Source organism: Miniopterus natalensis, chromosome 19 (assembly GCF_054644295.1).
Source record: "Miniopterus natalensis isolate mMinNat1 chromosome 19, mMinNat1.hap1, whole genome shotgun sequence".
Taxonomy (NCBI): Eukaryota; Metazoa; Chordata; class Mammalia; order Chiroptera; family Miniopteridae; genus Miniopterus; species Miniopterus natalensis.
In genome coordinates this window covers 2931067-2957416 of record NC_142099.1, presented here as the reverse complement: position 1 = coordinate 2957416, position 26350 = coordinate 2931067, and the positions used below count along the sequence as shown (strand labels likewise).

The following is a 26350-nucleotide window of genomic DNA, read 5'->3' as shown; positions in this document are numbered from 1 at the left end:
ATGCTTACACCACTGAACATTTCTATTTCAAAATGAGGAGCTTAAAATTTGAAAAAATGAAATGTGAGAAAAATAATGAATGAGTACCCCAAAGACCTATACTAGTTCAGTTTAAAAACAATATTTATAGGCATGTGCATGCAGATGTATCTTCACATTCTAAACTCATGTATATATATGGTGTGTGTGTATATACATGGTGTGTGTGTATATGTATGTGTATGTATGTGTATGTGTGTGTATGTGTGTGTGTGTGTGTGTGTGTGTATATAATATTCAAAGTCTGGTCCCTGATGGTGGTGAAGATCATTGGAAGTCAGATGAGTCTAGCTGTCAGATGGCCAAAGGACTGAAGTAGATATTTATTTATGTCAAAAGCCTGGCTTTTGTCAAGAGTGCTGCATAATCTCCACCTGTAAGCTGTCCTTGCTTAGGATAAGAGATTTATTCTTGCTATAGTTTCGTGGGACCTAGAAAGTGAGTTTTTTCCATAACTTTACTGACTTGCTGTAAATGTGGCAGGAATCACTTATCATCATGAAAAGATTATTAGGCTAGAATCAAAGGACCCTTCGTCCTAAACCCAGCTTTCCACTCATAATCTTGTTCATCACAGGAAAAAAAAACAAACACCTATTTCACTTCACTGGGCCTCGGTTTTCTTACACGTATAATAAGGGTACTAAGATAAATGACCTCTGAAATGATCTCCTTGGTAACATAAAGTACATGAGATAAAATATGAGAACATTAAACCAGGCAGTGCACAGTTGGAAATATCAAAACCAACCATCTGTATTCAGACATTTGCATTTTCTATTTCTAGGCTCTGAATTAAACTTTGCCCATGTCATTGGTAAATGTGTGTTTGTTTCAACCAATAGTTTAGCAATGATATAAGAAATCAGATATTTTTTATAAGTGTGTTGAACACCAAAGTGTTAAGAGAAACTGTGGCTATAAGAATATTTTCTCCTAGAGAGTCTAGACCCTGGTTTCTGAGGAAAGATTTACCAGCCAACCTCCAGTTTATAGGAGGAAGGACAACTCTCCTCGCCCGGCTCAGGAGAAGGCGACCTGAATCCAGCCTATTCCCACGCTACTCACAAACGGAAGAGATGTGGCAGTGAGTCTTCCCTTGATCCTCACTGATCACTATTGATTTAACTAGATAGTTAAGGCAAAAGAAGCCCATACAAAGTTAATATGATCAGAATCAATCATCTGGCTGCACTGCTGAGAATTGGAGTCCTCTGCTCAAGTCAGAGTTGGGTTATTTCTAGTTCTGAATTATTCATTAAACCTTGAAGGTAACGTTGGTAATGGCTGAGTGTCCTCATGGATTCCGGCTGCTGCCTGCAGCTCAGCCTGGAACACACCGACTGCAGCTCCAACATCAGGCATTAATGGTCCATCACAATTCTGACAGCCGGTGGTCACAGTTTTTATGCTGCCTCCTTGTGGTCATCAGTGCTGGTTTCAGAGGCTGGATTTCCTCCCTGGAAACTAGCTGTTAGAGGGACAGACACTCTCCACTGAGAAACTAGCTTTACAACTTCCTTAAATCTGCAGGGCAACCCTTCCAGAGCAAACTGCAGGCTTCCCCCAAGAAGTCAACAGATCTAAAGTAAAGTAACTCTTTGGGCAACAGAACACGGGTGGGAGCTAAGAATTTCCCATACCCAGTCTGGGTTAAACTACATTTGGCAGGAGTCCATCGCTGAGTGTATCTTAAGTGATATTCTCATTCAGTGGCTGCTGTTAATGAGATTTTGATGTTCCAGGAAGTCCAGCTGGAGTCAGCTGCAGTCCTGTGAACGCTTGATGGTCTTCAGATTCCTCCCACTGTTTAAAAACTGGAGGCGGCGTTTTCCTCCAGGGTTGCACGCAAGTGTTGCAATAAGGATATGTAGGGTGCAGAATGGAAGAATGTCGATGACTGAAGGCTTACCAGTGAAAGATAAACTCCCCGAAATATGCCAAGGGCTTCTGACTCACGCGCACCATCAAATCCCACGCTGCTGTAACCTCACGACCAAAACCATCTTTAGGAAATCTTTGGAAAGGCTGTAGCACAAGAATGTTTAACAAACACTTCCTTGGCCCTCCTCATCTTGCACATTCTCTTGTGTCCACTGACAGGAGTTTTGTGTCCACCACATGGCGACAGTGAGTTATTTGAGACGTGGTGGGTGCTGGGGGGAGGGCAGAGGTGAGCAGGGATGGGAAGGACTAAGTCAGCAGTTTCATTGTTTCTGGATGGCCAATTTCCAAAACGGTGAGTTATTTTCAGTCACAGAGAGCAAGTTACTTGCCTTGATTTGTTGGCCATCAATTTTCACCTTCCAAGAAGAAATCTCTCAGGGAGAGTCATCTGTCATAGTTGAATTGTGCCGCTGGCCACCAGCTTCAGGCATTTCTGCTGCCCAGGGCTCGATGTGATGCTGTTTTCATGCATGTATCAACCTTGCACTCGAGGGCTAGTGCAGACCTAGCTTCCCCCACATGTTAAAGAAAAAGCAATATATCCCACCTTACTTAAAAGGTAGAACTTGGCAAACTCAGTCCCATCGGCTCTTCCCATGGAACTGAGCACAATGCTTCAGTCTAGATGAGCAGCCAGCAGCTGTACCTTCAGAAGCGGAGACAGGAAGGTCCCTTTCTCCCCCATCTGCTCAGCGTCACAGATAACTTGTGACGGGTTCCTGACTTGTGAAATCAAGGTTTTTTCCTCGAGTGGCACGATTCATTTTGAAGCTCTGTTCCAATTTGCCCCAAGCACATCCTCTCCTGCCTTCCGCCACTCAAGAGGGTTTCTTTTTTAACTTTTTCCATTATTTGTTGATGATCCTAATGGTTTCCTCAAGCAAGTGAGTGTGGTGGAGTATATCCCATAAAGAATTACTTGGCAACCTACGATGGTGCCTGAGTGAACAGTAAAAATACTCCACAATTACCTGTACTCTCTAGGAAATAATAGCTGGTACAGAAGGGGGGAAGCTTGGGAAAGTATGATTTTTTAAAAATTGAGGAGATGTCTTGTCATTGTATCTGGAGCCCTCTGAATAACAAAGGAATTTAAATCCAAACATGTGGATTAAAAAGTAGATACATCCAGCAGCACATCAATAAATAAAACAATCATATTTCTTTATTGTAATCAGAGAATCACTTCAAAATAATAATTAGAAACAATTCATTATGACTTAAGAATTATTATTCTAATAATTATTATTGTGAAAAAACTTTTTCTTCAATTAAAAATAATATAATACTTTGTCTCAAAGAGTTCTTCGGATATCAAATCCTCTTAAGAAGGGCATGTATCAAAATATACAAAACTCTAAGTTCCCAGAACAGTTTCAAGAATTGTTTTACTTTGATAGGACATGAGCAAATTCATGGATTTTAAGGAGTTGTAAGCACCCCTAATCATCAAGTTTAAAAGAGCAAAAGTAAGGAACTATGTAGTGCCCAGCCTTTCTAGACCACGGTCCCAGCCTATCCCTGGTCTCATGCTCCTCAGCTCCGAGGCTGCAGTGACCCCATCTCTATTCGGTTTCGGGCACCTTGAACCTCATCTCCCAGGCAGAACCAGGTCTAGGCAACCTCTGAATATCCAGGGCCTTTCACAGTGCCACATACTGGGCACTTAGATACTTTTGAAGGAACGAGACTCTTTGAACCCAGTTTTTCCCTCTCTCCTACCTATTAACTCTGCCCCGTCCTTGTGAAGTCCAAGCTCCTAATAATTCCCTGAGCTTCCAATTAGCGACTCTCATTGGGCTTCTCCTCTTGTCTTTCCCCCCAATGGGAATTCACTGTCAGCTGCTTCAAACAGACGTCAACACTCACTTCACAGTCTTTGTCTCCTTTGTCTGTTTGTAATGTTTGTCTTGCAATTCCTGAAATTCTCTACTGTCATCTCTGTCCTAAGGCTGCCAAATTCCACTGGAAGATGTCACAAATACCAGACTAAATACTATACAGAGCTGGGCAGTCTGCGTGTATCACCGGGGCTGCTGCGAAATCCCTTTTACCCTCCCATTCCCAACCCACCCACCTCGCCTGGAGATCAAGGGCATGGGCTCAGTACCCAGAGAGTCTTAGGTTTGACTCACAGACCTACTTCTCACTGAGAGCCTGGAATACGTCATGTTCTCTAAAGATTGTTTCCTACATTTAAAATGAGAGTGTTTACAGCACACACTGCACTGAGCTGTTGGAAAGATGAAATGAGTGCGTGTAAACCATTAAGCACAGTTCCTGGCAAATAGCAGCCCCTAAAAAAATAATAGACTTTTTTTTTAATTTATTACTGCAATCAGGACCCAACAACGGGAGGGGTTCCTTCACATAGGAATTCTTTCTGGCATTTCCACTTCTCTCCTTGTATGGCTCACGACTGAGGCATTCTTTCTTGCAACAATCTCTCCTTTAACCTCTCCTTTACTCTTGACCTCTGTCTATTTTAAATTTCCTAGTTCCGTTTCCATCTTCAATCTTTTCCTCTTTGCTACACAGTTCCTTCCTCTTTGGGTAGCAAACATGCTCAATTTCCTCCTTTCCTCTTTGTGATGCCTCTATTTCAAGTTTCCACACCATCTGTCCCCCTACCTTGCTGCCAAAATTATGGAAATGGGGCATATCTTGATGCCTCCACTTTCTGGGAATCCATTCACTCCTCAAGTGTATGCTTTGTAATCGGGATGTGCTGTGGACCTGTTCTATTGAATCAATCTACTGAATATTACATTGAAATGATTCTCTCCAAACTGCTGCCCGCCTCCCAACCACCCGGCATGTCGTCTTTCCTGAAACCTCCCCCAACTTGGCTCGCAGGCTGTAGGGGCACCGTCCCCCACCTGGTCTTCCCAAACACGTCTCAGGCGTGTCCAGTACCACTGGCTCCACTTCCTCTTTCAACCTTCCAACAATAAGCGCTCTTGTGGAAGATGTGTTCTGTTCTTAGCTTTCTCTGCCCTCTACCCATTGATTTCTATCGTTCTGAAAAGTCTGACTCTCCTCTCCATAAAGATGATTCCTGAGTCTGAATCCCGAATTCTGGCCTCACTTCTCAATTCCCAGCTCAGCATTTGAATTGCAATATTGTACTTTCCCACTTTAGCTTATCTGTAGCACCAACAATTAACTCAGACACAGCCAAACTCATTCTTTCCAATGATTTTCCCATTTCTGTTAAAGTATTGCTAGTGTCCCAGTTGAGATCGAGGAGTTGTATTTAATGTCCTTCTGCCCAGTTGCCCCCACAATGAAATATCCATAATGTCTACAAATCACCACATATTTCTCATGTCTCTACACCTTCCCCCACTCATAACTCTATTTTTCTAGTTTAGGCTTTTTTTTCCTTGGATGTGTGTTGCATTAAACAACAACCTGGTCATAGTAAAACCATACAGTTCATAACCCCTGCTCCAGGGACCCTGCCAAACAGTTCAGCACTGCAGGTGTGTTGATGTGGGTCTAAGGTCCAGGACTGGGCCCAATAGGAATAGAGGTTTCAATGGCAGGAAAGATTAATTTAAGCTCCCATGAGTATACGGTGTTAGTAATATGATGCTTGAAAAATGGAATTTAGGTCTACTTTAACATGAGAAAAAATAACAGTAATCTCTTTGAGGTTTTTCAAGCAAGTCTAAGGTCAGAACTCCTAGCTTGAATGGAGTCATTTGGTCCACATGGACTGATCTGCATAATTTATCTTCAGCAACTGAACTAGAGGTTTGGGGTTGCAGCAGAATCCACCAGAGACAAGACAATGGATTGCAAACAAGCAAGCAAATAGAGCAATTCAGTCCAAGGCCCTGGTAAAACTGTAGAAGAAATAAATCCCATTAATTGAGGTTGGCAATAAAGGTCAGCGGCGTGTGCAGGGGCAGACTGACTCCCACGAAAGGCTCGAGATAAAGAGGTTAAGACCCTGAGCGCATCCATCTCGTGCAGCCACTCCACCCCCAGCTCACATGAAGGTGAGGGCTTACATCATCAGTATTCATATTTATTCTTTCTGGGAAAGGTAAACAACTCAATACCATGGGTCATGTCCTCTGTATCCTGAGAGCTGAGTAAAAGAAATCTCTCACATGCTTCTACATCATAAAAAGCATCTGCATCTCCACCTGGGGAAAATATGTCCAAATATGCTAAAGACAAGCTCACAGCAGGCAACCAGCCTTTTAGTGCACATGATGTGTATTCAAGATGCTTGAAGTTACATGGTAAGGAAAAAAAGAGCTTAAGTTATTGAAATTTAGTTACAATTTGTATTATTATTGTTATATTCACTGGACTGGGACACAGACTTAAAATGAATTCTAAAAAATTAATTCAAGTATGACAGGGAGGCAAATACTGAAATAATCACTTATTATTGTGCTATTAGCTCTATTTCTCTTTAAAATAGAAAAGATCTTATTCTTTTGCATGTGACTTTCCAATTTTCCCAGCACCATTTATTGAAGAGACTGTCTTTTCTCCATTGTGTGTTTTTGGCTCCTTTATAAAAAATGATTTGCCCATGTACATGTGGTTTTATTTCTGGGCTCTCAATTCTGTTCCATTGGTCTGTGTCTGTTTTTCTGCCGATATTGTGCTGTTTTGATTATTGTAGCTCTGTAGTATAATTTGAAGTCACGTAGTGTGATACCTCAGGCTTTGCTTTCTTCTAGGGACTGCTTTAGCTATTTGGGGTCTTCTGTGGTTCCATACAAATCAGATGACTTTTTTTACTTTCTGTAAAAAATGACATTGGAATTTTGATGGGGATGCATTAAATCTGTCTATTGCTTTGGGTAATATGGCCATTTTAACTATGCTGATTCTTCCAACCCATGAATACAGAATCTTTCCATTTCACTGTGTCTTTTTCAATCTCTTTTATTAATTCTTTCCAGTTTTCAGTATGCAAGTCCTTCACATCCTTTGTTAAGTTTATTCCTGGGTATTTTATTCTTCGGTTGCAATTATAAAAGAAATTTCATTGTTAGTATACAGAAAAGCAGTGGATTTCTGTACATTAATTTTGTATCCTGCAACCTTACTGTATTTATTTATTGTTTCTAATAGTTTTTTGGTGGAGTCTTTAGGGTTTTCTATATACAGTTTGTTTCCATGTACAAAAATTAATTCAAAATGGATCAAAGACCTAAATATAAGGTTTGAAACAATAAATTACATAGAAGAAAACATAGGTACTAAATGTATGGACCTTGGTTGTAGAGAACATTTTATGAATTTGACTCCAAAGGCAAAGGAAGTAAAGGCAAAAATAAATGAATGGGACTATATCAAACTAAAAAGCTTCTGCACAGCAAAAAAGCCAACAACAAAACAGAAAGGCAACCAGCCAAATGGAAGATGAGCAATTCCTGAGTGCAGAAAAAGGTTGGGACATCAAATAGTTTGGTACGCAATGTAAATATTTCGGCATTTTAAAAACGTGATTCCTGAGAGGAGGGGGGTTGGGGGGATGGGTGAAAAAAGTGAGGAGATTTAGAAGTTCAAATTGGTAGTTACAGAGTAGTCATGAGGATGTTAAGCACAGCACAGGGAATATAGTCAATAATACTGTAATAACTGCATATGGTGTCAGGTGGGGACTAGACTTATTGGAATGATCTCTGGGCATTCTGGTGCAGAACTGAGGCCAGGCCCACCCATCTCTTCTTTGGCACAGCAGAGCAGGTGGTTCCGCTGCAGGAAGGGACTTGTGGGAAGATATTCATGAAATGAATATTTATGAGCAACCCCAATCTTCATTCTAAGTATAACGGAAAAATAAATTTTAACCGCAGAGAGAACCGTAGGAATTGCTGATCTCAGGCACCATCTTTAAATATTTACAACCTCCTTGTGTTGCTTCTGAAATCCTTTAATCTGAAGTACAGTAAATAAATTTGCCAGAGAAGTCTGATAAATTCTCTTTAGCACAGGGAAACCAGTCGTTTATGTAAATAGTTCCCTTGTTTTTGTGCAAATTGCTTTTCAAGCTAAGTTAAATCACTTTGCCATCCAACTAAAATCCAGTTTGTGCCACTCACTTAAATGATGGGGTTCAAGCTTTTCCTGGTAGTTCTTTCTAGATTGAATATTTTCACTAGATTACCAGAAGTTGGGTATAAGAATTGAGTATACTTTCCAAATCCCTTCCAGGCAAACAATTTTGGGGGGGTCTTGTTAAGCTTCAAAAGGGGAGGCAAATGGTCTGATGACGGAAGAAAACAGTATTTGAGATACTGTTTTATAAAATTCAGTACAGAGAGTATAAATGGTCACTTCTTGTAGGCTCTTTTATATCTGTTTATTTAACTCTTCCTGTGTCCTAGACTATGGATTTCAAATTCTTAAATAGACTTTATTTTTTAGTGCAGTTTTAGGTTTACCAAAAAACTGAGCAGAAAAGTACAGTGTCCCCTTATACATGTCCAACCTCACACACATACACAGTTTCCCATTATTGACATCTTTTGAATATATTTCTACCCAGGAATCCACCCACTCTTTAATCCCCAGCTAAATTATCACCTCTCTCTAATGCATTTCATAGCTCTGAGACTACAGGTGAATGGCTCTCTCTGTGGTCCCACAGGAGTGATTCACTCTTCTACCATGACATTTACCACATTACCTTATACACACACATCCACCACATTTCTCTGTGTGCTACTCAAATGTGACATGGTCTTTTTTTTTTTTTAACATTGTAATGTAAATGCTATTTTCAACATATTTCAATTGATATTTAACGTGTGTCCATGCATAGTCATGAATGTTTTATTTTCAATGTATTAAAAATTAATATTTGAATGCAACTTAGAATTATTATAAATATGCATGTTTTGTTTTTATCATTCCTGAGTGACACATCTATAAAAATGCTTACTATTGAATTAAAACACACCAAATTTTTCAGCTACTGTAGGGTGTTATTTTAGGGTTTGTGCCTACTGATGACCTATTAGACTATCAAGTCTTGTGGCCAACAGTACATCTTTCTACAGGAGATTTGAATCAAATCTATTCCAATTTTTATTCAATTTACTGTGAGCTAGGACACCAAGAGCTGACCTTATTATAATTCTGTATACAGTAAAAGTAGACTGTGGCCTGGGGCCTTCTCATGAAACAAAGCAGATGCACTCAATGCTTAAAATGCTCTCTAAAAAACTTAAGATGTGTTTCTTTATTTTGTTTGAGGTATCCAATCAAATGACAACGAAACAAACAATATGATCCTAAACTGTATTTATCAATGTGTCAGAACAACAGCATACTTACTCATTTCCACTGGGTGTGTAGCACTATACTTTCTTGGGATTAAAAAAGTGAAAAGACCTCAAAAAATTTGGGGGGAGGTGGTGAATCTAGAAATAGGCAATTATAAAACAATATGCCTGCACCCTAATCAAGTCACATAAGGGGCATAAACATCAAAAACCATGTTTCTTTATGATGCAACAGGAAGAGGGAGTCATGGGGGCTTAATTACAAGTATCTGAGAATGTTTTATATCACACATTCTTATGCTCATCCCCACAGCATTTGGGAGAAGCCCCCAGCATATAAATACTTTAAAAAAAAACTCCCTAGGTAATTCTGATCTTTTCTACCAAAGAAAAGGCACCCTTGCTCTCCCCTAAGTTTGTGGAGGGCAGGAGTTGAGAAAACCTTCAGAGAGGAAACAAACTGGGAGTTGATTTTGATGGGTAAGGAGTCTCCTAGCATTCTATTCTAGAAAAAGGAAATAGTTTCTAAGGGTACAGAGGAATGAGAAACTTAGTGCCTGGGGAAGCCTTGTAACATGCGTGAGGACAGGATGGAACAAGCAGACAAAAAGTGAGGCAGGGACCACATGTGAAAAATTGGGAGTCCCAGGCTGTTAGGACGAGGCCACTGTGTTGCTGGTGGCTCATCCAGCATGGGTGATTTCACCTTCACTGCCCTCAGTGACAGCAATGGGGAAATGAGGTCACTGCTGGGTGCTGCGGCCGAAGCCCTGTGACAGGAATGACTGTGAGGGGCAAAGACGAGCACGGTGTTGTTGGTAAGTTGTAAAAGAGAACTTTTAAGACAACAAGGAACATCCCTGGAGCTACTGACATCTCGGGGATCTTTAAATGTCTGGGTGCAGAGAGATAAAATAGCCACATTCCTTGGGGAAGGCAGAGCAATTGCTTGGAACTGACCAAGTGGAATGTCACAATCATGCACTGACTACAGGCTATTATTCATTGGGAATATTTGTCCCAAAATAGGATGGGAACATTAGTACTGGTAACAGCTAATGTCATTTAATGGTGATATGTTTCAGACACTACAACAAGCATTTTAGCTGGTCAGTTATTGTATAATAATCCTTATCATCAGCAAAGAACCTACTGCTTGAGTTTAAAGAATGGTATCACCTTCTAACATCATCAAAATGTAATAATCTTGCTTGTTTTCTCTAAGACTGAACACACAGTAAAGCTAAATAAATATTTTAAATTGAGCGCACACACAAACACACATGAGTTAAAATTAATGAAGCTATATTTCGTTACTGAGTTATGTTTATTATTTTAAAAACTTCAAATATTTGACTAAATGGTAAGTGATCATTACATATTGCATTTCGATGATCACCTAACTTGCAGAAATGTTTTATGCAGAATGTGTATCCGAAAACATTAATGTGAGTAGATGAATGTTTATTTGCATAAGCTGACTTATTTACATTAAGAGCTATTAAATGTTCTGCAATTCACCTCATTCTTTTACCGCTGTTTTAAAAATTATCATTAACCAGATTTCAAAATGTAGATTGCATTCCTAATATGCTGTGACATTTAATAAACTGCCTGTGATTTTATGAAGCCAAGCGTCCAAATTAAGGTACTAATCACCACAAGCTAAAGATTTAGATTGTGGTTATTACGTGTTTTCAATTTTTGTTATTTATTGATTAAATGTGCAAATTACAGTATGTGAACAATGACACTGAAAGTATTTAATTTTGGTAAAGTAGAAACAGAATATCATTAAAGAAGGTTTATTCAATTTAATGCCAACACAAAAATACATTTTAATCCAAATCAGTGATTCTATTGACTAGGACAGAAAAGCACTGAGCTTCTACTCCCAAAACACCAATTACACTTTTTAAGTAGAAACAACTTTATCATGTTCATTTATATTTACCAAACATATTAATAGTGTTTCCTTAAGCACATTTGGCTGATAAAACAATTTTCTGAGAATTGGGGACATTTTATTTCACCTGGCTATATATTTTTTATAAACAAATTGGTGTTCTATGTATTGCTAGATTTCTTCGGCTGATGAAATACGATTGCATTTTTTCTTTTGTGAGCATCTGGAAACAGAAACAACTCTGTTACCTAGAACGGCAAATTGCTGCACTAACTCTCTCTTTGAGAAAGATTCTGACCAAATCAATACTGAGCCAACTAGGAATGTAGTGTGAATTCCTAAAGACTTTACTACAAACTCTTCATTTTCTTTTTAAAAGCAAATCTGATAGAGTGGAATGTTTCAGAGTCTTGTGTTTGACCTTGAACTTGCCAAGTCTAAGTCACTGTGCACAGTCTCATCCCTGGACTAATGGCTCCACAGCCAGAGGCACCAGGAGCTGCCAGGGCGGGACTCCATGGGCTGCTAACAGGCTGGGATAAACGCTAATGGTTGTAGGTAGGACGCTGTCCTGTGGTGCACTGCACCAGACCCTCCTGGCATGACCTGGCGCTGAGCTGAAGAATTAACATGCCTTTACCTTCCATGCTGACACCCTCCCACCTGTAGGATAATATCACATACTTGGAGAATCTACCAGAATATAAAAATCATTATAATAGAAGAGCCACAGGCTCAGGGGTCTGCAGTGTCGACTGGAATTCACTTTGGGCTTGTGCTAACACGCAGACTGCTTTTGCACATACAAAGTTGAAAGGGCACAGACAGCCTTGCTGGAAAGTAACAATGACTTCGAAAGGTCCACAGGATCAAAATGTGCTCCCAGGACAGAGACTTTCTCAATCAACTTCTTCTTAAGGACTGGACAGGGAGGCTCCAACCAGAGACACTGCTGAAAAAGCAGCCTGGTGGGGAGAGCTCCATAGTGCCCGGAACTAGAGCAGGGAAGAGAGAATGAACCAGGAGCCATGCAAAGTCCACGATGTGAGCACCAGAGAGAGGAGGATCATTTACTTAAACTGCAGTAACTTTCACTAATCCCACAAAGGAAAAAGTATCGTTACTTTTACGGGTCAGCTTTCTACTTTTTCCGGGTCTAGAGCAAGCAGACCAATCTGGAGCAGTTCAGAGAAGTCCACTCTGTTCCCTGCAGGGTGACACAGGCCCACGAGAGCGTGTCCAGGTGAGAAGGTCCAAGAAGGTGGAAGCTCTGAGCGCATGCTGTAAGGGGAGCAGGCACCAAGCCTCAGCATATTCTTCCTGGAAAAACACGGGTTTAGGGAGCTTGACATTTTAAAGGGCCATTATGTAACAGAGACAAGTATGCCTCTCAGCTGGAGCCTCAGAGACAGAGCAAACACAGCAAACGGAGTAGCAGTGGCCACGAGGACTCGCTCACGGTTGGAAATGTCCAGTGTGGAAGCCCCTTTTGCAGAGGATTTGGATGATTCGAGCTGAAAAGTCAACGTTTCGGGGATGCTGCTGAGGGCACATCACTGCTGAGTGGGATCTGGCCCAGGGGACCTGCAGCCATGGTCTCTGATGTCTTAACCCTTCTCTCCTAGCTTCTGGGAAAAAGAGATACAGGGTGTCCCCAAAAATGTACACACACCTTTAGTGATTATAACGTCACTGTTTATTAACACACAGTTCATTTTCAACATTTAAAAGAATCCACAGAAATGAGTAATTTTTTTGGTCAACACCTGTTTTCAAACTGATGACCGTTCTGGTCCAGGCCCTGCTGTTAACGCGAAGCAGTGGAATCGCCAACATCAGGAATCATTTTGTGAGGTATCTGTGCGCCCTCACTTCGTCAACTGTTGTGGTTTTGTACTGCAAACTTTATCTTTTATGTATCCCCATAAAAATGTCTAGTGGCCCTTTAGGATAAATTTTCTTTGTTCAAAGCTTAGTCTGGCTTCACCCATTATTTCAAACCAATTAAACCTGAAAAGGAGCAAAAATTAAGCGAGTTATCAGCTGTTAAAGTGTGTGTACATTTGGGGGGGCACCCTATACACTGATGATGCCTCACACTCATTTGGTACCTACATGTGTCTGGAATTTGGCTGCACAACAAAATTGGGTTTGGGGCTCTATTTCCAGTACAGAGCGTCCAGGAGGCAGCCAATCAATGACTCTCTCTCAACATTGATGTTTCTCTCTCTCTCCTCTCCCTTCCTCTCTCTGAAATCAATAAAAACAACAACAAAAACCCATGCTCTTAACAGTAAGCACACAGTCAGAGAATGCTGAGGCTGAAAGGGAAACTGAGGTATGCCTTGCTGCTGCCTGAAATGAAGAATTGGGACTATCACCCAGGTATCCAGCCCTCCCAACCTCTTTTGCAGGGGTCATTTTGTTTTTATTCAACTGCCAATCAGCAACTTTTCATGCTTTCCCTTCCACATGCACCTTCTGTAGACCCAGGGTGTACATGGGGCTTCGGGGATCCCCAGAGCCTTCACTGGGATTAACGGGCAACTTCAGACAGCACCCAGAACTCCAGAGGGCTCCTAACTGCCCCCTCCCTGGGAGGTGAGGGCACAGCCAAATCAAATGAATGCACCTCAATGCCTGCAGCTGCTGAGACACAGCGAGTCAACCTTCCTACTTACATTCCCTGACGTATTTCTCCCTCGTCCCTGTCTGTGTCCCACCAGAATGAGATCTTGAGAGGGAATTTTATTCACCTTTGATCACCTGCATTTAGTGTCCAGCATAGAGAGGGTGATCAATAGATCCCACTAGATGCATAAATGATTCACCAGGAGACAAAACTTGCTCCTCAAATAATTCTAAACATAATTTTTTGTAGGAAAATATTGACTAACATATTATCGAAAGGCAAAATGTATGAGAGGAAACTTGTTTTTTATCACTGACATGTTTACAAATCAGTCTTGGAAGAAAGGCTATTAACGAGGTCCACAGGAATGAAGGACCACCTTCACGAACAGCAGTTACGAGCCGTCCCCCACTTTAAATCCAGTATACCTTCTGGAAACCCTCACGGACTGCAGCCAGCAGTAAATTATCGTCTGAGCATGCAAGCGTGGGTGCTTAGGAAGGGGACTTCTCTTTGTTTGGCTTTGTTTTAAGCAGCGCTGGATGAGTGGAGAGAGAACCGTAAGACATGACGGGCGCACTGTGAGGATTCTCCCTGCCTGAACTGCAGTCGTGCTGCTCAGGCAATACATCAGATCACCTGGGAACCCTTGCAAACTGTGCTCAGACCCCTCTTCAGTGTGGCTCCGAGGAAGGCTCAACCAAGTTTGCTGGAAGTGAAAGAGGTGGAGGAGGGGAGGGAAGGAGGGAGGAGAAGGGGAGGGGGAGAGAGAGAGAATGCACTGCAAAGACAATCCACCTTCAATAGGGGCAGTATCTCGGCCGCCTCCTGTTATAATGTGTTTGTACACTTTTCTGCAGAAACCTGACAAGAAGCCTCTCTGCTGGAATTAATTTTTTGGCATATGCCTTACAACTCAGATTACAGATAAATATCAGAATTCACACTGCTCCTGTTGACACGCCCATGTGATTTTTGAGTAAGATTTTCTCAGTCAACGTAGGGCCCTTCAAGCTCTCTGATATTCCTACTTGGCTCCCTTCCTTCCCAAGGAAAAGGCTGTTTTTAAAATGTTCATTTCCTCTTCACAGTCTCTTTACACTCAGTAGCCCTATATTACGGTTTAGATGGATGCCATAATTTGATTTTATTAATCAAAAGAGAGGGCAAAACGAAAAACGCTGGGACAGGAGATGCACATTGACCCAGGAAGGGGCTGAAAAACATAAATCTCGACTATCGGCCACATTGAGCCAAATTCCTTACAACCTGGATTTTATCTCAGTTTAGGACCCATAGAAAATTACACTGTCCATTGCCCTGAGCAAGTTGGAAATTAAAAGAATTAAGAGCTAAACTTCTAAAACTAGCTCAAGCTCTTTCCCAATTAAGTTCCTCGTGACCATTTCACCGATGGCACGAACCCCACCTTCTTGTGCCCCCCACTGCATGGCTGTAAGGCGAGAACCCTCCGCTTGAGTGGACACAGTTGTTTCTATCCCATTATATTCCCAGACTGATAAATTACCCAAAAGACGAAGCTGTATCATGTTAACCTTGCATTTCTCAGCACACTACAGTTTCTGGCCCAACGAGTGAACTTAATAAATGTTTAACAGATCGATGCCTTCAAAGGGCAATGAGAGGGTAATAACACTTCTATTTATGTTTTTCTAACAACAAAATATCACATATACTTAAGCTGGAAAATGTGGGGAAAACAAAAGATATTGACCCCCCCAAAAAATCATCTATTTAATGTCAGTAACACTAGCAACCTTTGTCACGACTTCCTCATTTACTCATCCACTGTCAAGCTCCTAGCTCTACATGTCACTGGGCTTCCTTCAGGTGTCGTTACTATGTTCTCCCAAAGCCATTCTTACATGGTTGATAGTCCTTCACTGCACTGAAACTGAAAAGACAAGGGAATGAGGTGATGAGCTTTGTGCAGCTCCGTCTGTGTGGTGGCTGTTTTAACGACCGGGCCTTAACTGTATTTCTGACTCCCTTTTATAAAACTGTGTAATTCTCACAGCCCTTCCAATGGCAGAGCATGAGCATGCCTGGTCTGCCTCGAGTCCAGATCTTTCAGCATTCAAATCATAAAGTCACCTTGACTGCACACACTGGCGAGGGACACGCTGACAACACAGCTAAGTGACGACGCAAAATTAACTCTGCAGAGCTTCACTGTTTCTGTAAATTTGTTCAAAAAGCAAGCTCCAGATGTCATCTTTCTCCACCCTTCGATGTTTGGGGCTATTTGCTACCACCAGGATTTTGGTTCCTGCTAAACATACATTTCAAATTTCATGAGGAAGATGAGCTTCAGGAAACAATGTACAACAACTTGTCAGAAAATTGCCCGTTTGAAGAGCCAGTTGTGTTCTTTCACGCTGCCATGGAAACAGTCCCCTTCCCGATCACCGGGCAATTTCCTGGCTGCTCTGAGATGTCTCTTCCTGAACAATTTCTTTCAGAAAGGCTTTCAGCAGTAGCTTAACACTCTGGCCTGCCCTGGCGAGGTGGGCAAATTAGAAAAACATGCAGATTCCGATGGAAGTGAAGTAGGTGCTGAGCTCTTACCTGAGACTCGGGGTCTCCCCATGACAACCAAAGACAAACTCAGGAACTGAAGTCAGGGTACTTTTAATTTCTGTGCTCAGCCAGATTTAAGTATCTATTTGCGGAAAGCATACCGATAACTAAACCGTAATGCTCCCCCCAAGTAACTCCAACCGTCCCAGAAAGACAACATCTGAAGTTAATCTGTGCGTGATCATACTGTTCCCGTCTCTGTGTGGTGTGTGCGCGTGCCTGGGCATAAGGAGATGCCGAGGATGTGACTCTGGGTTCTGACACTGGCCGTGCCATCGGTCAGCTCTGTGACCTCATCCAGCTGATTTAACCTCGCCAAGCCTCAGTTCCTCGTCTATAAATCAGTTGTAGTACCAATAGCACCTCCTAGGGTTTGCGTGAAAATTAAAAGAGTTCATACAGGGGAAGTTCCTAGAACAGTGCTGGGAGGACAGGCTTCAGTAGCAGCTCCTGGGGCTGGGCGTAGCCTAGACTCTCCCTGGGATGCTGTGAGCAGTCGATCCCTGGGCGCCAACCATATTAGAATCAAGACTACGCTGCGCATTTAAAACTGTAAGATAAGCCCTTATATTAGTAATTCGCCCCCAAGCGTGATGGCCTTCTCTTCTTCATCACTAACAATGTCTGTCTCTATCCTTCTGCCACGAAGATGAGGAGACACAGAAGCCTCTGCTGCCCTGGAGTAATGCTTAACAGTGATGGAAAGCTTGTTTGCCAGGCCCTGGGGCAAGTGCTTTACCTGTAGACGCTTATTCCATCCTCACAAATGCCTGAGGAACCGGGTTCTCTTATTTGCCCCAATTTCCACACTTGAACGCAAGGCACTGGGAGGTCGCATGGCTAGCAGTGTGTCAGAGCAGAGTGGGGAAGTGTCTGTGGGACCGTGAGGACATAGGTGAGCTCCTCCTGGTGACACTACAGAATGGCAGGGACTGCAGAGGAGACTTGGTTTAATACCTTCATTTCCCAGTGGAAGAGCCTGGAGTAAGGCAGCCACTAAGCTGACACAAACTCTAAGTCTTTTGCCTCGTGGTCTAAGGGCCGCTGTCCTACTGCTCTGCGGCCTCCCTTCCTCTGGCCGAGCCCTCAATGTCGATCTTCCCACTTCTCCAGTCTGGACTAAAGTCAGGGGAAGGAAAAAGTGAGTTCGCCTGAATATATTCCTCCCACACAGCCATTTTACCTCCTTTGAAGCAGCAGCAGCAGCTGCCAACGGAGATCCCCCGGGCCTCGCAGATGAAGGCAGAGATAAGAAGACAGAAATCCTTCCTCCAAAGAACTCGGAGAATGTTCCTCCCTCTAAACTCATTCTTTCATTAGTGAACGCTTGAAGACGCCCCCAAACCCCAAGGCAAGATCAGCAAAGCACGAGTTTCAGGAGCTGTCTGTGGTCCCTAATTAATTGCCAAGGGCCAAACGAAGGGGCGTCTGCTGATTGGACCCTCAGATCTCTTATCTGCTCCAAATTGTTTTATCTAAACTCATCCTTCCGGTAGCCTGAGGTCTCTCCCGCCTTCCCTCCGTTGTTAGAGACGAACTTCAGTAGCCAAAGGCAAGAGGAAGGGAAGATTACTTCCACGTTCATTTGAGGTTTTAGTGACCTGGGGCTTATCAGTACTGCGGGGCTTAGACCAACGTGCTGCGCTCTCACTCTGAAGCGTGGCAGGAAGAGCATCCTCAGCCACACGCATAACGTTTCACTCTCTTACACTGTCCTCTACTCACACACCTCCATCGGGCACACACAAAGTGCAATATATTACACTAGCTTGTTTTGCAAACAATAGGGCTGTGTTCTAATTTCACACGGAGAATGGTCTCCTTTTATTTTATTTCTTTTAACCCTCACCCACAGGTATTTTTCCACTGCTTTTCAGAGAGTGGAAGGGGGGAGGGAGGGAGCAACATCGATGTGAGAGACACACTGACTGGCTGCCTCCTGCCCACGCCCCAACCGGGGGCCGGGGATCGAGCCTGCAGCCGAGGTTCGTGCCCTTGGCCGCAATCGAACCCGGGACCCTTCCATCCTCAGGCTGACGCTCTAACCACTGAGCCACACCAGCCAGGGCAGAGAATGGTCTCCTTTTTAAACTGAGGGCAGGTCATGATCAAAACAGCAACATGCTCATTTAGTTGTTAATTTAACAAGCATTTATCGAGAACCTACTATGTGCCCGGCCCTCTCCTAGGTATTGGGCACCCAGGGAACCAGCCAGGCCAGGTCCCTGCCTTCATGCAGCTCTTTCTGGTGGAGGAAACAGTAAACAAGATGAGTAACTGACATACACAGAATGGTAACTTGTAGCAGGTTAGGAGGAAAAAAGGAACCCAGCAGGGACAGTATGAAGTAACCAGATGACAAGAGTAGCAAGAAATGAGATCACAGAGATACCAGGATGCGGGCGGGGCCCTGTAGAACCTCCCAGTCCATGCTAAATATTTTGACTCTTTCCATGAGTGAGGTGGAGATCTGTTGAAGAGTTTTAAGCCAAGAAATAACATGATCTGACTTACATTTTAATAGAACCACTCTGATCAGAGGGTATGGGGGTTAAAAATAGCCCGAAGTGTCACAAGGTAACTGGTGGTTCCTGTGATAAACCAGATGAGAGACGATGGTGACTTGGAGCAGCAGGTAGCAGTGGGGGTGGGAAAAATGGTTAAATGCTGGATATATTTTGAAAGTAGAGACTAGAAGAACTGCTGATGGAATCAATGAGATGTTAAATTTTATTTCCCTTTTTATAGAATGTATTGGGTTAACAAAATTATTCAGGTTTCAGGTGCAAGTTCAACACATCATCTGTACACTGAACTGTGTGCTCACCACCCAAAGTCAAGTTTCCACCCATCACCATTTATCCCCCCTTGACCCCCTCTACTACCCCCCACCCCAGCAATCAGCACCTGAGTTTTTTCTCTTTTTTTTTTCCTGTTTTGCTCAATCCCTCCACCGTGATGTAAATTTTTTTTAAAAAAAAGGAAAAGTTAAGGTTGAAATCTAACCTTTTGTCCTGACCAACTGATGGGGTGCAATAGCCTGAATATTATGATTTACAGTTTGATTGTAAAACTAGTTGTACATATTTCATAGTATGATGTATGATACATTGTTATAAGTTTGTCCTTTCCAGACCGTTGGTGTTCCCTTTGAATTCAGCAGAGTGGTCTATGGTTGGATACAAACCCACAGGGCGATAAGAAAAATAAAGTCATAAATCTAGAGGCATGAAACAGTCAGAGACACGTGCTGACCACAAGACTCAGATACTGTCTTGTCCTGCACCGAACAATAGCTGACGTCTGCGGACCTTCAGGGCTCACGTAGCTGCATTCTGTTCCCAGCCTCAGCTTACCCCATTCCCCTTTATAATCCCATCCCTTGAGTCATGCTGTGAGGCAGGTTTTGGATGCTTGTATGCTCCCTGTCTTCTTGGTTGGCTGGCCTTCTCAATAAACACCTTTCATGACTCAACCCTGCCTCCACTGAGTTGGACACAGCAACAGGCAGCCCGAACCCAACCAGGGTTTCCCCCAGTAACACAACGAAACCACGGACTGAAATGGGGAAGACTATGTAGGAATGACTGCATGTCTATGTGGGGTTTTTTTGTTTATTTCTTTGGGATTTTGTGTTGTTTGCTGGAGATGGGGAAGGCACACTTTTTAATGTGCTCGATTTAAGATGTCTATTAAACATCCAAGTGGGGATGTCAAGTAGATAATTGGATGTACAGGTCTGAATTGAAAGAACAGGTCTGAGAGGAAGAAATGAATTTGGGAGCCATTAGCATATAGATGAGGAAAAATCAACAAAGGGGACCGAGAAAGATGGGTCAGAAAGTCAGAGAAGACTCAGCGAATATGGTGTCCTAGGAGCCAAGCAAAGAAATTATTCGAGGAGAAGGGAAGAGTCTGATGAGTAGTGCTCATAGGTCAAGCAAGTTGAAGACTGAGAATTGACTGCTAAATTTAGCAATGTGGGTTGCTGGCAGCCTTGATAAAAGCAGGGTCTATTGGTGGAGTAGAAAAGTGTTGACAAGAAATTGATTAGGAAGAGAAAACCTGAGATGGTGAGTACAGACAAACTCTGTAAAGGAACAAATGGAGAGAAAGCGCTATCAAGAAGGCGTTGCTTATTTTCCTGTATTTCAGATAAGGGATAGAGAGAGTAGTATTTGTACACAGCTGGGAATGATCCATTTAAAAAAGAAAGGTTTGTCATCAGAAAGGAAAGAGAATTAGAGAGTTGTCTTTGAGGCAAGATGGACGTGACCGAGGGCAGTCTACTCGAAGGGCAGCATGAGCTTCAGCTGGGAGACTGTCATAGATGCAAGTTATCTGGCCCAATGCTAGAGCCAGTGTCAGGTTCTCAGGGTGGGACCTGGGAGCCTGGGTCTTAGCAAGCTTTGCAGGCAGCCCTCACGCACAATGTCTGAAAGGGACCGAGCGCGTGCGCAGGGGAGGGACCGGCCTTCCTAGACACAGACGACTACCAGTGGCAATGGGAGAAAAGGTAGAGTGCGTGGATGCAGGTGAGCTGGGCGAGTACACGTGGTAGTGGGACCTTGTGGATGTTCTCGCGTCACTGCTCTGACTTTTTTGGTGAAGGAGGAAGCAAGACCATTAGTTCTTTTTCTCTGAGTTGGACTATTTGCTCCAGAAACCCAGTGACTGTGTCCCTCGGCAAAGCTGTATTATTCCCTTCATCCACCGTGACGGGGTGGGAAGTCAGCATGGAGCCCAGGCTCAAGTCCCCCACCCCAAGCGAAGACACAAAACGTCCCAGCCTTTCAGGGCCCAGTGCTCCTTAGGCTGGTCTATGGTTTCTGGCCCTGCCCCAGTCACACCACTTCAGATATATTCTCATTCAGTCTTTCTGAGAATCTTTCATATAGGTACGTTTGTCACTTATTTTATTACAGATGAGAAAATGGAGAGTCACAAATGGGGCTGCCTATTTCCCTGATCACCCCCATAGCACACCTCCACCCAGGGCAAACAGTTTCCCCAGGGCGGTTTCAACTCCAGCACTCTTGTCTCCTGCCTTACTTTTCGTAACACTCTTCCCACTTTTCCTACTTAACTTACTACCACGAGTCTAGTCTGCTTTGCTTTTCCTACACGTCAGTTTGGTTCAACTGTTCTCTGAGTCAACCACAATCCATCTGCCATTACTCTACCCAAATGCCACCCTCCTCCATTGATAATTTCTTCAGCTGGTCTCTACAACTGCATCCAATATGCCATTTTCCACTCTTCCTCAAACCATCCACAAAGTTGAAATGTTTTAAACTACAATAAAATACATGTAGACTATTCTTCTTTAATTTTCTATTGTTTAACAAGTAATCACAGTCTCCTTTTCTCATTTTGCCCAAGGTCAAACTTTTGGGTTTTTCTACTGTATTTTATGTGGCCATTGGGTCCTTCCATGTATCTGACTTTTTCGTATCTGCCTAAGCTGAGTTCCCCAGAAACCCACACTCACCAACAAACAGCCCCCAAACCAGAAAGAGCATTGATTATTAAAGCAATGTTAAACTTTTGTGCTCTAAACAAGGGAAAAAAATAAAATTCCAATGACAGAACTTGCCAATATTACATAAGATCACCTATAAGTCTATTTTGGTCATTATTTATTTGCTTATTAATTATTATATAGGTTTATCATTAAACACTCTCTGGATAATAGGAAGGCAGGTTTCCATAAGAAATCTAATGAATAAATATGTTAGTCAATACCTTTCAGTATTCCATCAGCAGTAACGCCCTTTGTAGGATTTATAGTTATTGATCCACATTGAGGTTAGAGATATAGGTGACAGATAGGTATAAATATAGACATATAGGTATACAGATATATAGCCAGGTCACATTTTCTGTGAAATTACTAGAATTACTAATATTTTCACTATTCATTAGTATTAGAAGTCGTTTTTGTTATTTTTAAACAGAAGTGTATAGGTAATTATGTATAGGTAACTAAACCTAGAGATTACCTTGAATTTTTTTTTAAATATATCTTTATTGATTTCAGAGAGAGGAAAGGAGAGAGAGAGAGAAACATCAATGATGAGAGAGTCATTGATCAAGCCCACAACCCGGGCATGTGCCCCGACTGGGAATCGAACCCTGATCGCCTGGATCCTAGGTTGATGCTCAACCGCTGAGCCATGCCCAGCCGGGTGAGATTACCTTGAATTAAAGTCTAAATAAAGTCATTGGTAGGCAGTTTTAAGACTGTCCCCAATTTAAGCATTTCTGTCATCTACTACATAGGACACATTATTTTTACTAGGGCCTTGGGGTTGTGTGGTCTAGTGAAATTTACTCTTTTCTGAACTTCATATGTGGGTACATTACCATCCGGGGACTCTATCTACTATAGGCAACTCACGTGCAGTGTAACAATACACTCTCCCTTTTCCCCAAAGTCATGCTTCCACTTGTATCTCTTATCCTGATGAACACCATTCACCATCCAAACCCTGAACCTGAAAATTCCCCCCAGGGAACTGCCTCTCTCTCACTTCTCACACCTATTCAATCACTGAGTGCTGTCAATTCTACCTGAAGTCTTTGTGGAATCCATCCTTCTAAACTCCCCTGACAGTTCTGCATTCCAGGACCTCATCACATCTCACCTGAACTATGAGACTAGGTCCCTATGTGATCCCCCACCCCCGGTCTCTGATATGTTTTGCTGCTCCTGCCATCCCCACCTGGCGGGCTGGCTTCATAAAAAAGCCAAAGAAATAAATCATTTGAGACAGAACACAAATGACTTCACCACTCTGCTTAAAATTCTTGGATTCCTTACAAGGTAATGTCCAGACATCTCTGGGTGACCCTGAAGCCTGGGAGCTGGTCACTGTGAATATTTCCAGCCTCATCTCTTAACGTTGACTCCATCACCATTCGTACTATCCCTGCAGAACTTCTCTAACCACTGGGTTGCTTGCCCTGAATGCAGGCTGCTACTTCTACCCAGAGTAATCACCTCCCCGTCTGCAAACTAGAGCTCAACTTCCAAGATGGAAATTGTGATGATCATTTCTCTGTAGAGTCTGAGAGCGTCAGGAACTATTTAGGTCTTTACAAATGGTAGTTGTGTTTATCCCCACAACTAATAATCATTAGAATGAAAGCTTTTCTATTTCCACATGTGCCGTTTCAACCTGCTCTAAAAACAACACATTATAGCTTTTATGATGTTCATAAGCATCAGCAAATCGTAAACCTTCACTAGTGTTCTCTCTCAGCCTCTCGTGCGGTTATTTGCATCTCTGGCAAATGGAAAGAGGCGTTCCATTGATGCTGGGTTTTTATTTCTTCCTTTCTTTTGGATTTGCAATTAAGGCCTGGTTTCTCCTGCCATTAAAGGACATATTCTTCTAAAGAGACTATCATTTTGTCAACTGACGGTTTCATTAATAAGTATAATTACCATCTGCCATGTTGCAGCTTAAATTACCCAGTAATTGCATGTGTATTAGTTTTCAATTTGGGGAATTAGGATCTTGAAAAGACACTCCCCTCCTTTATTAAAGTCATATCGAGTTACAGGTGTCTTGCTAACAATTAGATTTGTAAATCCACTTCGCTTTTTGTTGCTGCCACTCTGTAATATTAATGTAAAATTTCACAGTCCTTTCTACGAATGCTCTTATCTAATGCTGACTTTAGCATGTAAACTACTGTGCATTTATCCTTATAGGTCTCTCATATGATATGATCTTTGAAAGACAAAAAGAAGTAACTGGTGGTTTTCTGGGAACTTGGCTAAAAAATTAGAGTCAACTGAAACCCTTTGGATGTATATTAAAGGGCAAAACATAGCCTGGGTCCTAGAGGTAGGAAGGAAGATCCAAGGAGTGTCTCAGCAATCACCCCATTTACAGCTGCCGCTGAGAATAAAGGGCACATACACCTCTATAAACGTCTCTCTTTCTACTTCATTAGAGCACCTTCCTAATTTCTCCTGCCAAAACCATTGAAGAAAATTACATAGCAGATGGTAATTATACTCATTGTAATTGGCTAAAAGTTACAATTACAAACAATTTCAGGATTCTTTTAAGGAATCAAAACAATATTTCCTTCTTTCTCTAACAGGTTCCTTTTCATTTCCTTTTCATCCAGCCATACTCCCCTTTATGTCTCAGATCTCTATTTTTATTTTAAACTATATATATTACACAAGACGATGGCCCCTGATTTATTCCATTCGGTAGCTGAGGTTTGGGTGTCGCTCTGTCGCGTCTGTAAACCAAGTAACAAAGTTACCCAGTTCAATATACTCATTTGCCAACAAAACCCTAACAAACAGATCTCTGAATTTTAAAGCTGAGGGGAACCTTGGAGAGCTGGGAGTCTAACCCCCATATATTGTAGAAAAAGAAAAACCTGAAGCCAAGGACATTTAAGTCACTGGCCAGTCACACAACTAACTACAGGAGAGCAAGGACTAGACCTCAGACCCTGGTTCCAATTCTGTGCAGTTTCAGTAAGTCACATGCTTGCTCTGGAGACTTCTGGATCTGGCTGCCCTGCCTCCCAAGGAGAAAGCAGAGTTACCTGAGCTTGCTGGTGCCTGGGCATCTTCTGAAACCGGTGAAATTTCCACAACCAGAGCTCTCCTCCAAGGCTGTCTGTCCTGTCTCTTCACCTAAGGTGCCCAGGGTACTGTCCCCACAGGCAGTAGCTATTCATCTTTGACTATTCTTTCTTCTTTTTTTTTTTTTTTTTTTTTTAGAGGCAACACAGCTAATTTTAGGTTACTGTTTAAAAAAAAAACTCTCTCTCATATCTTGGAAATTCTTTGCATAGTTTTGTTCCTCTGCTCTGGATATGCCCAGAGAAATGTGTAGGTATTAGGCGTGGATTCGAATGGGCCTGTCGACCTCCATGTAAAGGTGTATTTTTCATGAAGGGTAAGGATCCGCTGACTGCACCCCAGGAAACCCCAGAGGGAATGGACTCTGGATGCTCACAGCGCCTGGAGTGGGGCAGGAAATGCTCGGGCTCCCCCTCCCTCCAACTTCTGCTCAGAAAATTACTAACCCAGCCCCACCCGGAACATTCCTGGAAGAACCACCCAAGTGCCTGGGAAGGGAAGGGAGGGGAGGAGAGCAGAGGGCAGGGCAGGGCAGGGCAGGGCAGGGCAAGGCAGGGCCCGGAGGGCACTTCTTCCCTTCCCGGAAGCCTGAGGGTGGGGAGAGAGGTTCTGGAGCTTTTCCCGGTGCTGAGAGCTGGGAAGTTGATCTCTTGCCTGTGGAGCTGTAGCTGCTGCAGTCCCGCCTCCCTCCAGCCGCCAGCACCACACCAGGATCTCCATCGGTCACTGTGAAAACTCATTAGCGCCTCAGCCATGAGCCCGCCACCGCTGCAGCTTGGCGCTGTGCTGAGCACCTTGGCCATGATCTCTAACTGGATGTCCCAAACGCTCCCCTCCCTGGTGGAGCTGAACACCACGAGGCTGTGGACGCCAGACACCCTAGTAAGTCACTGGGTGGGTTTGGCCATCTCGGGAAGTGAGCACAGTAAACCAGGGGGCTTAATTCTGTAAATTGCAAAGGCTGATATTTTTTTGCTTCTCTGTGTGGTAGATTTTGCCTTTTTTTTTTTTTTAATGAACACTTGAAAATGACACCAAAAAAATAGATAGACTTCCCAAGGAATTACCTGTGAAAGGAAATTCTGAACTCATTAAATTCTTAAGCATAAAAAGCTTGAACTTAACTCTATTAACCTGATATTGGGAAGAATTCTTAATTTGTTTAGTTTCTTATTATTTTAAGTCTTCTTTTAATGTCTGTAAAATCCCATTAATTTTTCCGACAGGGTATGTTCTTTCTAATCTGGACATGCTATAGCAGGTTCCTCCTTGGAACTGAATTCCTGCAACTCTGCAATGCATTGTCAGAAACCAACCACTTTTAAACATAAATGAGTAATAAG

General features: G+C 42.7%; 1 protein-coding gene across 2 annotated transcripts in view; it reads left to right on the top strand.

Moving 5' to 3' along the window:
• The window catches only part of OLFM3 (olfactomedin 3), a 98571-nt gene that overhangs the window by 44983 nt on the left and 27238 nt on the right, over window positions 1-26350 (top strand). Inside the window, exon 1 of one of the 2 annotated variants that reach the window (XM_016204579.2) lies at window positions 25589-25889. The exons of the other annotated variant lie outside the window; for it this stretch is intronic. Within the exon in view, the coding sequence (XP_016060065.1) occupies window positions 25761-25889 (129 nt within the window). The 5' untranslated portion in view covers window positions 25589-25760. Of the gene's footprint in view, window positions 1-25588; window positions 25890-26350 lie in introns of those variants that run through there. 2 annotated transcript variants of the gene reach the window in all.